This window comes from Pongo pygmaeus, chromosome 10 (genome assembly GCF_028885625.2).
Source record: "Pongo pygmaeus isolate AG05252 chromosome 10, NHGRI_mPonPyg2-v2.0_pri, whole genome shotgun sequence".
Taxonomy (NCBI): domain Eukaryota; kingdom Metazoa; phylum Chordata; class Mammalia; order Primates; family Hominidae; genus Pongo; species Pongo pygmaeus.
This window is the reverse complement of record NC_072383.2, coordinates 37,333,190-37,345,364: the sequence shown is the minus strand read 5'-3', so window position 1 is coordinate 37,345,364 and position 12,175 is coordinate 37,333,190. Positions and strand designations below refer to the sequence as shown.

General features: G+C 37.5%; 1 protein-coding gene across 1 annotated transcript in view; it reads left to right on the top strand.

Annotated features, from left to right (window-relative positions):
- The window catches only part of SLC2A13 (solute carrier family 2 member 13), a 359,276-nt gene that overhangs the window by 230,335 nt on the left and 116,766 nt on the right, over positions 1 to 12,175 (top strand). The window contains exon 5 of the mRNA XM_054442881.2: positions 11,328 to 11,491. Within this exon, the coding sequence (XP_054298856.1) occupies positions 11,328 to 11,491 (164 nt within the window). The remainder of the gene's footprint in view (positions 1 to 11,327; positions 11,492 to 12,175) is intronic.

Sequence of the window (12,175 nt, the reverse complement as noted above, 5' to 3'; positions counted from 1 at the left end):
GTGGTGGGGCATATTCAGAAAAACTGAGACACACTCTACCTTTCCTTTACATCCTACTCCAGGGACTTTTTTAAAAAATGTTTCTTTAATCCTTTGGATTGTTCGAATGCTTTCTTATGAGCGTTACTTATTATAATTATTAAAGAGATTAAAATTTAATCATATATACTTAACACTGAATTATATATTTTAAAAGGGTAAAGTTTTATGGTATGTGAATTATATCTGAGTAAAAATAAATAAGGGAGAAAAGAGGTGGAAAGCCATATGAACCCATTCATTCATGTAAATAAACACTAAGTGCCTAAAAAGTATTCATAAGCCTGCTTTGGTAGTTGCAAGAGTGAAACACACATAGACTATTCTTTTGGGAGTTTATAGAAATATGATAGAAATAGAAATATGATGTGTATCTAAGTAATTCTAATACCAGAAACAAAGTGGTGTGTGTTACTAAGAGAAATACAGATAAATTTCTGGGGAAAAGTAGAAGGAAAGAGTAATAATTCTAGCAGCAAATGTAGAAGGAATTTAGAAGACAGGTGTTTGAGTGCTGATTGAGATTTGTGAATCAATGTAGATTGATTGGGTATGTGGGTAGATTTGGTGGTGATGAGGCAGGGGAGCATCCATCTGATTGCTCACACTTTCTTGGTGAATTATAGGCAAAACTTCACCTGAGGCTGCATAGACTGGGATAGTGGAAAGAAGGGAGATGCTATGAAAGCATCCTTTGGAGAGTTGGAAAGTGTGCATCTTCGGAAATTTCAAGTGAGGATAATTTGTGTTTTTCTCAAGACCCTTTCAGCTGCTAGATGTAAATGCAGAGTAGAAGAATAACTGGATATAGGCAGAGTTGGAATTTATGACATAAGTATAACAAAGGGTTAACAGGCTAGGGAATTTGAGAATGATGAAAAGAACGTGATGGTAGCAATGGTTTGGGGAAGTAATTTTCAAAGCAGGATCAGCATCACCTGAAAATTTGTTGGAAAGGCAAATTCTTGGTCCTAGACCTACTGAATCAGAAATTCTGGGGACAGGGCCTAATAGTCTTGTGTTTTTGAACAAGTCTTCCAGGAGATCCTGTAGTACACCAATATCTGAGACCCTCTGGTTTGGGAAATATAAAGTACTTACATAGTAAGTACTATTGTGGGTAAGGGGCAGGAATGAGTGATGATGGATAATAAAAAAGTAGCAGTGTCTGGAATACAGTCTACATGAGAGTGACATATTGTGTCAGTGGGGAATTCAAGTAAGTGAGCCTTGAGAGTAGGCTGTGCTGGCCAGAGAGGAAGATACTTAAAGGATTTTGGTGGTAGAGCAGTTAAAAGAGACTCAGATGTTGTGTGGGTGGTCCACGTTGATGCCACTCTCACCGAGAATCATGATACAGGGGTAAGAATGGAGAAGAAACTTGTGAGGCCAGTACTGAAATCTTTATTGAATGAACAGTGACCAAAAAGTAGACAGACAACTAAGTAAGAATTAGAGGATAGTACAGTCATTTCTTGCCCCTCTTTTCATCATCTCCCACTCCTCAGGCCCAGAGGTATCTAAAATATGAGAGAAAACAGCCTAGCCTCTGGATCCAAGGTGTAAGAAGGTTATGCCTCATGTCTAGACTTAGTTCACAGGGCACAGAAAAAGAGTATGGGAGGGCTGAGATGAGAGGAAGATTGAGTCAAATTAGTGAATGTTACCAGGTTAGTGTGGAAGTAAATGGCCAGGTATAAATAGGTGATCTGAAAATCTTAGACTCCTTCTTGTTGCTGAAATAAGCAGATAATTGAGACATGATGAGGCGGGGTGAAAAGTGTTGTCTGACAAGATTAGAATCAGCACTTTTTTAGTAAACTGAAAAAGACAGTCATGGGGAAATGATGCATACATACCTTAAACATTTTATTTCTAGTTGTACAATAATTCATCATATCCACTGTTTGAGTTTCCAGATTTTTTTTAACATAAACCACACCCATATTGTCATCTGTGAATTCCAGGCTTTCAAGTAAACCAGAACTGAAAGACACATATGAAGAAGCCCAAGGGCAGAATCTTTCTAGACTTTTACTTCTCTCTTATCCCTAATTTTTTATGGTTGTGTTACCCACACAACTTTTAAAATAACTCAATCTTTATTGGATTTTGACAAAGCATGAAGTTTTGTTTTTAATGCAACAACTCTCTTTTAGTATTTTATGTTTTGTTGCTTTATGTAACATTTGATTGAATTATATAATTACAATGACAGGCATAAACAGGTTTGGGAACAATCACATGTAACCTGTTATACATACAATTCAACAAATGGGAAATGTGAGCCTATGTGAAGTCCCATATGTTCAATGTCCAGTGGGCATGTATTTTATAGAATGAATTAATAGGTCAATATGGCAAATTGGTGAATTAGAGTTCAGATGAGAGAGCTTACTTCATTGTTCTCCATGATGCTTAAAGGAAAGTCAGTGATGTGGCTGAGCAAGGTGAGACAAGTAATTGGTCTTTCCTGAGGCCCCCAGAGGTATGAAGCCAGAGTGAGGGAACTCACTTCTGAGGCAGAGGGTAGGTCACATTGGCAACATTGGCATATGTAGAAATCCCTTATAAGTTCCACTGGCACATTTTCTTCTTTGTTCTTCCAAAAAGACTAATAAAATTATTTAAATTATGAAAATTATTTTCTAATTATTAAATGTGATTAATAAGTAAACTTTCTGCAGGTTTCTATGATTTTTGTATCATTGCTTGATTTAATGGTAGTATGATACAATTGACTAGTATGTTAGCTCAAATCCCTCATATGAAATATCTGCAATTGTGATTTCTACTTTTCTAACTTTTGATTTTGGCTTTATGTCTTGCATGTTATAATGTACAAAGAGGATTTCTCAGTGTGCCAAATACATGAAAATATGTTTGAAAATTTCAATAATTTTTTAAAAATAGTTCTTAAGATGTTTGTATCTTGAGTAAAACATTTTTCTATTAAAATACATCTGTTGATGTATTTTCCATGTGATGATGATTAGGCCATTCTTGCATTGCTATAAATAAATACTTAAGACTGAGTAATTTACAAAGAAAAGAGATTTACTTGGCTTATGGTTCTACAAGCTTTACAGGAAACATGGTGCTGGCATCTGCCCAGCTGCTGGGGAGGCCTTGGGAATCTTACAATCATGGAAGAAGGCAAAGGGGGAGCAGTCACGTCACATGGCAAAAGCAAGAGCAAGCGCGCGCGAGAGAGAGTGCAGGGTGAGGTGCCACACAGTTTTAAATGACTGTGTCTTGTATGAACTCACTATCATTAAGACAGGACCAAACCATGAAGGATCTGCCCCATGACCCAAACACACCCACCAGGCCTCACATCCAGCACTGGGATTACAATTCAACATGAGATTTGCATGGGGACAAATATCCAAACTACATCATTCCACCTCTGGCCCCTTCCAAATCTCATGTCCTTCTCACGTTGCAAAATACAATCTTGCCTTCCCAATGGTCCCTCAAAGTCTTAACTCATTCCAGCTTAACTCAAAAGTTCAAGGTCTCATCTGAGACAAGGAAAATCCCTTCCACTTTTGAGCCTGTAAAATAAAAATCAAGTTAGTTACTTCCAAGATACACTGGGGGTATAGGCATTGGGTAAACAAATATTCCCATTCCAAAAGGGAGAAATCAGCCAAAAGAAAGGAAGAAAGGGGGTACAGGCCCCATGCAAGTTTGAAACCCAGCAGGGCTGTAATTAAATATTAAAGCTTCAAAATTATCTCCTTTGACTGCATGTTCCACATCCAGGGAACACTGCTGCAAAGGCTGGGCTCCCGAGGCCTTGGGCACCTTCACCATTGTGGCTTTGCAGGGTTCAGTCCCCAGGGCTGATCCCATGAGTTGAAGTTGAATTCCTATGGCTTTTCCAGATGCAGGGTGCAAGCTGCCAGTAGATCTACCATTCTGGGGTCTAGAGGATGGTGGCCCATTTTTCACAGCTCCACTAGGCAATAGGGGACACTGTCTGAGGGCTCAACCCCACATTTCCCATTGGTACTGCCCTAGTAGGTGTTCTCTGTGAGGGCTCTGCCCCTGCAGCAGGCTTCTGCTAGGGCACCAGGCTTTCTCACGCATCCTCCAAAATCTTGGCAGAGTCTGCCAAGCATTCTTCACTTTTGCATTCTGCACATCTATAGGCTTAACACCATGTAGAAGACACTAAGGCTTATGCCTTGCACCTTCTGGAGCTGTGGCCTGAGCTATACCTAGGCAGGCCCCTTTGAGTCACAGCTGGAGCTGGAGTGGCCAGGATGTGGAGAGCAGTGTCTCAAGGCTGCACAGGGCAGTAGGCTCTGGGCTGGCCTACAAAACCATTCTATACTCCTAGGCCTCTGGGTCTGTGATGGGAAGACCTGTTGTGAAGTTCTCGGAAATTCCTTCAAGACTTTTTCCCATAGTCTTGGCTATTAGCACTTGGCTTCCTTTTAGTTATGCAAATTTCTCTAGCAAATGGTTGCTCCACAGCATGCTTGAATTCCTCTCCCAAAAAAGCTTTTTTCTTTTTCTGCCACATGGCCAGGCTGCAAATTTTCCAAATTTTTATGCTCTGCCTACCTTATAAATATAAGCAGCAACTTTAAGTAATTCCTTTGCTCCCTCATCTGAGGATAAGCTGTTAGAAGCAGACAGGTGACTTCTTGAATGCTTTGTTGCTTAGAAGTTTCTTCTGCTAGATACCGTAGTAATCAATCTCAAGCTCAAGCTTTCACAGACCCCTGACACATGAATAGAAAGCAGCCAAGTTCTTTGCTAAGGCATAATACACATGACCTTTGCTACAGTTCCCAATAAGTTCCTCACTTCTACCTGAGACCTCAGCAGTCTAGACTTCACTGTCCATATCACTATCAGCATTTTGGTCACAACCATTTAGTCGGTCTCTTAAAAGATCCAAATTTTTCTTGATCTTCCTGTCTTCTGAGCCCTCCAAATTCTTCCAACCTCTGCCCATTACACAGTGCCAACGTCACTTCCACATTTTCAGGTATTTTTATAGCAATGCTCCACCCCGGTATCAACTTTCTGTATTAGGCTGTTCTTGCATTGCTATAAGGAAATATCTGAGACTTGGTAATTTATGAAGAAAAGAGGTATAATTGGCTTACTCCTATGTTGGCTTTTCAGGAAGAGTGGTGCTGGCATCTGCTCAGCTTCTTGGGAGGCCTTAGGAAGCCTGCAATTATGGCAGAAGGCAAAGGAGAAGCAGACACATCACATAGCAAAAGCAGGAGCAAGCAGTGGGAGAGTGGGTCAGGGGAGGTACCTCACACTTTTAGATGACCAAATCTCATGATTTAGCACCAAACCTTGAGGGATCCAACTCCATGATCCAAACATCTCCCACCATGCCCTACCTCAGCACTGGGGATTACATTTCAACATAAGATTTGGGCAGGGATGAATATCCAAATTATATCAGATGCAAAATATGAGTAGAAATTCAAACTACTGCATAAAGGTTTAGAAGATTGTAAATATAGTGGTAACCCATTACTTAAATGGTTGGCTGATATTATTTCTGTAAACATTGGAATTCACATGTTTTTAAATGTAAGTTCAGTGTATCTTTCCACAAGTCCATGACCTGACTTTTAAAAATTAGGTTTGTGGATTATTCTGATCTAAATATGTCATCTTCTGCCCTATGAAAGAGAATATAGTTATTGCCTAAATTTTTCTGGAACTAACATTTAAGTGGATGCCCTTGTGATAGTTATTGATACGGTTTGGCTGTGTCCCCACCCAAATCACCTCGTGAATTGTAGCTCCTGTAATACCCACATTTCATGGGAAGGAGTCAATGGGAGGTAATTGAATCGTGGAGCGGGGGTTCCAATTCTGTTCTTGTGCTAGGGAGTAAGTCTTATGAGATCTGATGGTTTTGTAAAGGGTAGTTCCCCTGCATATTATTTCTTGCCTGCCACCATGTAAGACATACCTTTGCTCTCCTTTGCCTTCCACCGTGATTGTGAGGCCTCCCTAGCCATGTGGAACTCCGAGTCCATTCAACCTCTTTTTATTTATGAATTACCCAGTCTTAGATATGTCTTTATAGCAGCATAAGAGCAGACTAATGCAGTTATCCTTGTTTTTGAGTATATAAACAGTCTCCCAATAGGAAAATATAATTATTTTTAGTTAAAAGAACCTCTTTTAATGTAATGGCATTCTAAATTCTCTGTAGTCAATGTACTTTGGCATATGGTACCAAAAAATATATATTTATAACACTAGGAACTAAAAGAGCTAAAGAACATAACTTAGATAATGGAAATCTTTAAGGTCTTACAGTCAATCAACTACTCCATACTTTCTCATGTAACTTGTCCTATATCACAGTATGAATATGGCCTATAAGACTGTTGAGTAAGTCAGCAGTTAATTTGTCCTACTTAGACTGGCTGTTGTCAGGAAGAGTATGTTCCATATCCCTTTTATTTATGAAATTAACGTCTTTATAGTCCCATGCCAGAAAAAAATTGTCTGTATTATGAGCTGATACATTTTATTTTGTCAAACAGTTAAAATTTTCTAAAATATTTACTATTTTGCCTTGGCTGCCAGGAATTTTAGAGCTAACTCATAGTGTCTATGCCGCTAAGGTTTTCATATAATTATCTTCATGTTCTACCTCTCTCTTATCAGTCTTTAATTTTTAATTTAGTAAGTCAGGTGTTTTTTAGTATAATTATTCTTAATTTCTTCTCAAAAATTTACAGTAGATAAATTCAATAAACCAGCAGACAATTATTTTACTGCTAATTCTATAATGCAAGTAATAGTGAAAAAGATAGCTTTTTCAGAAATTCCTAGGAAATGCTTTGTTCAAATAGGAACTTAGTAGATGTATTTTGTTAAACATATGAAGTATCCATGTTTAGTCTTTTATTGCTAGTTAAAAGTCAGCATTAGGATAGATTGTCATTTCCAAAGCCTATATGTTTCTGTTTTGTGTGAGTCAGATTTAAAATTCAGGACTGGAAGCTGAGTGTCACATAATCTCTAAGATAGCAATGCACGTAGAGTTCTGGCCTTGGCTGTTCTTAAATGTCTACAGAGAGTTGCAAACCTTTCAACTTCACTCTGGGGAAGAGATGGTATGTGTGAGATGACCAAAGTTGGCCCAGGGAATCTTTGAAGAAGATGATAGTTTTTCTGATAGATATTATAAAATGACTTTGAAAGGAGAAGGTATGCCTGCTTTGAGTCTAAAAAGGAAAGAAAGCCTTTTTCAGTTGTTCATATTGTTCTTTTATGCATAAGAGGGTTCCCTTATGCCTTTGTGCAACTTTTGAATGAATACAGTCCCTTGAAAATGCAAACTACTGCATAAAGGTTTAGAAAATTGTAAACACAGTGGTAGGTAGCTCATTACTTAAATGGTTGGCTGACATCATTATTTATGAAAACATTGGAATGTACTTTGTAAATGTAAGTTAAATGTATCTCCCCATAAGACCATGACCTGACTTTTAAAATTAAGTTTGTGAATAGTTCTGACCTAGATATATCATGTCCTGCCCTATGAAAGAGAATGTAGTTATGCCTGATTTTTCTAGAACTGATTACCTTTTAAATAGATGTCCTTGTCTTTCATTCCTTCCTTCTCATTATAACTGTTGGCTTTCGCTTATTTTACTGCTTATTAGTACGTTTACTGTGATAGCCAGAATAATGGTCCCCCCAAGGACATACAAACACATCCTAGTTCCCAGAGCCTGTGAATATGTTACATTACATGGCAAAAGGAAATTGAGGTGCAGACTGAATTAAATGTGCTAATCACTTTACCTTAATTAGGGAGATTATTCTGGATTTTCTGAGTGGAGCCAATATAGTCACAAGGGAGGCAAAGCAAAGGTCATAGTGAAGTAGCATGAGAGGGACTTGACAAATCATTGTTGGCTTTGAAGACTGAGGAAGGGGGCCACCAGCCAGGGAATTAGGAGACCTCTAAAAGCTGCAAAAGACAAGGAAATGGTTTTTCCCTGGAGCCTCCAGGAAGGAACAGAGCTCTACTGACACCTGTGATTTTTGACCCCCAAGTGAGACACTTGTCAGATTCGTGACCTACAGAGCTGTGAGATAATAAATGTGTTTTGTTTTAAAGTCACTAACCTTGTGGTAATTTGTCATGGCAGCAACACAAACTAATATATTTACCAGTGTTAGAGAAAGGAAGATGAAAATCAAGGCAGTCTGTACAGGACAAAATTTAGTGTGGGCTGAAGTTGCAGCTCTTGCTCAGAGGGAGACACAAGGCTGTCAGTGAATTTCAGCTCCTCCCCTTACTGTTTTCCATTAATCCAGATAATCTGCAATTGCCTGTTGCCAGTATAATGACTTGAAATAGGCTTCAGAACAATATAGCTTTAGTTCAGTCGGCCTCCAGTTCACCCACTTGGCTCTCACCAGAGTAATGTCTTCATAGAACAGATTTAATCCTGTTATTTCTCTTTAAACTCCACTTTGTGATTTCCCATTGCCTACAATACGAAGTCCAAACATATAGCATTACATTCAAGTCCCCTCCACAACAGAAGCTTCTGCTATAGCCTTACATCATACTTCTCATTTGTATGCATTCTTCTTTTTTTTTTTTTTTTTTTTTTTGAGATGGAGTTTTGCTTTTGTTGCCCAGGCTGGAGTGCAGTGGTGTGATCTTGGCTCACTGCAACCTTCGCCTCCCAGGTTCAGGCAATTCTCCTGCCTCAGCCTCCTGAGTAGCTAGGATTACAGGTGCCCGCTACCATGCCCAGCTAATTTTTTGTATTTTTAATAGAGACGGGGTTTCACCATGTTGGCCAGGCTGGTTTTGAACTCCTGTCCTCAGGTGATCCACCCGCCTTGGCCTCCCAAAGTGCTGGGATTACAGGTGTGAGCCACCGTGCCTGGCCCCTCATTTGTATGCATTCTGTGTTCAATCAAGGCGAAGTACTTATGTCTGTGAACCCAGCATACCATTTTGCACTTTGGTCCTTCAGATGTGTCATTTCAGTGACCTCCAATGCCCTCCCAGATTGTCAGACCTGCTGGCAAACCTCTATGACAAGGCACAACCCTAACATTAATTCCCTGGAAAATCAAGAAATATTCTACAGCAAATAAATTGTTTGCTCTGTCCTTTATGCCTCACTGTTGCTTTTACGTGTTGTGATATTAAAATATTGTCTTTCCATTTCATTCTTTTAAATTAAGGTATGAGCTTCTTAAGGGCAGCAACAGGATTTAATAACATATCTGTGGGATCTTAGTAATTAACATAGCTTATACACTAGGTACTTAATAAATAAATATTCAGTGTACAAGTGATTATGTTACCTAACCTGGCCAGAAGACACGGAGGTGCTATTAGAATGCAGGTTTTTGAATCCCAGGTCAGTTTTTGGTTGCATTCTGACTCTATAACTTAAGTACCTAAAATACTTTGTATAGCTATGTAACATTTTTCATTTTAAATGAAATTTAGACAACTTATTCTGTTTTATACTACTCTCCTTTCCATCCCTTCATTTAACACTTGTGATTTCATTGTTTTATTTTATTGAAAATGAAAGCATCAAAATAGCTTCTGTTTTAATTTTCCCCTGCCTCTATTTGGAAGAATTATTTTGCACAATATAACTATTCTTATTCTTAAATTATTGTGAAGATTCTGAAACTTAGTAGCATGACACATGTCAAATTCTTTTGGCTTTAAATATTTGAATTTTCTTTCAATATTTCTGGTTTCTGCCTTTTTAGATTTGGTATTCATGTTAATTTCTTAGTGATTACATGTAAGGTTTGACATTGCCATACAGGTCTTTATGAAAATGTATATGGTAGAACTTGGAAACTGTAAAACACTACACAAATGGAATGAATTGTTTTCATAATTTTTATCATCACTTTACACTCTGACTGCAAAACGTTCGCAGTTTTCATGATGATGGGAATAATTCTGCTGGGAATTTCTCTTTTTGCAACAGCTGTCAGAATTCAGTCTTAAAATGGTTGGCATGCTTTTTAGTGTGATCAGTAAAACACATCCTTCATGCTACATAGTTAATTTATAGGTTTGGTTTGTTAATTTAAAAAAGGAAAACACTTTTTTTCAAGATGAATGAGTCCATGTTGGTATTAAAATTTTACATAAGAACCATCATCATTAGTTTAAAAATTAGTAGACAGAAGCCATTGATGAATCAATGAGACTTAAACGTATTCAAAACAGATTTGATTTTTGAAATATTATGAAGGTATTGATAAATATTCAGAAACTGTAGATTTTTAACTATGGAAATATTCAGCCTGATTTAACATATTGCTTGGATGACCACTGTCTGATGTGAATAAAGCTAACTTGTTTTAGAATGACTTGAAAGGCTGGGCAAAGCCATGGTTCAAAATGTGTATTTAAGATTTGAATTCTATCACATTTCATCAGTGACTCACCAGCAGTATTTTGCTTTCTTTGTTTTCAGATTAACTTTAAAATAATCAGCTGGTTTAGCTATTAATGTTTCCACCAGAAAAGAAATGTCTTGTGAGAAACTTGTCATCCTTAAATGTGCCAGACATATCTTCCATTGTGCATCAACAAACTGGCATTATGGTCTTTTAAAAGCCAGTCTCCAGTGAGTTCACTTAGCACGAAATGAGTCTACAGAGCTTAATCATGCTAGAGACTTAGCTCACCAGAGTACCCTTTTTCAGGAAACATAAATGATTCTCATGGGTCTCATGTCAGTTTCTCATCTTTTTACACAATGCTAGATACATTCTGACACTGTCTTACTCATTGTGTCTTTTTTGAGGAGTTCCTTCACTTGTCCCAGATTTTTACCACTATATTACATTCTTTTATGGCAGTCTTTTAAGGACATTAATTCACAGTGTATGATGACTTCTGATTCATTCCATGGACTTGGAGCTTAATATAACGTAACCTTATTATGTGGCCAATTAAAGTGATACAGTTTTAGTGAAACTACCAGATGCCACTGTCCCTAGCTGTGGGATGTGCTTCACTTTGGAAGCCTTCAACCTTATCTACTTGCTCAGGTGCCTTTTCTTGATTATACAAACTCCAAACTAAATTTATTTGAACATAGTCTTTATATTGTGATCTTTTCAACAGCTTGCATGAATTCCCACGTTAATTTGATGTTATTACTGTAGCTCTCCTTATATTTTTTTTAAGTTGAATACATCTTTTTCTATCAAAATAACCCTGTTTCTTTGGGTAACTATCAATAGCAATTGTTTTATTCATTGCTTTGCAGGTACTACAGTGCAACCATTCTGCAGATGTCTGGTGTTGAAGATGATAGACTTGCAATATGGCTGGCTTCAGTTACAGCCTTCACAAATTTCATTTTCACACTTGTGGGAGTCTGGCTTGTTGAGAAAGTGGGCCGCAGAAAGCTTACCTTTGGTAGTTTAGCAGGTAGGTGCCTGGATGAAGAATTCAATTATAAACTTTATTTCCTGATAACTTCAAGTTTAACCTTCAAAAATACAATACTTACACCACTTCTAATATTGGTTTCTCAGCCAAACAACAAAAAAATTAGAGTTCTCCTAGACCAAAAAAGAAAAAAAAAGAGCTTTTAACAACTGTTATGCTACGTGACTAGAAACTAGAATGAGTAGAAACAAACTGCAAGAATAATTTGGATCTACTGAGGGTAACATTTTTCTGTTACTTGAGTTCCACTCAAAGGTACAAAAGTGAAAAAAAATAATTGTTTTTTGTTCTGTCCTTTTTTGAAAAACTAAAAACTTTGGATTCACAAACTCACTTTTTAACATATATTTTTAAATTTGGAATACAATGGAATTAAATTTGGAGCATTTTTTTTCAAAGCTCTTTCAGCAGTGGAATATTAGAACCATGTAATTTCTTCACAAAGCAGGGATAGACTCTTTTTGTGTTTGAAACAGGCCTAAATTCCAGGGTAAATTCTGGTTGGTTAAATGTATTTTCTATGATAGCGAAATAAAGCAAAACCTTTTTTTTTAATTCCCAAGTATCTTTTGTGTTTAAATTCTGCCCATTTTATTTATTATTTCACTGTACACAAGGACTGTTTCATTGATAGAACGAGACCCACATCTTTAACATTGATTT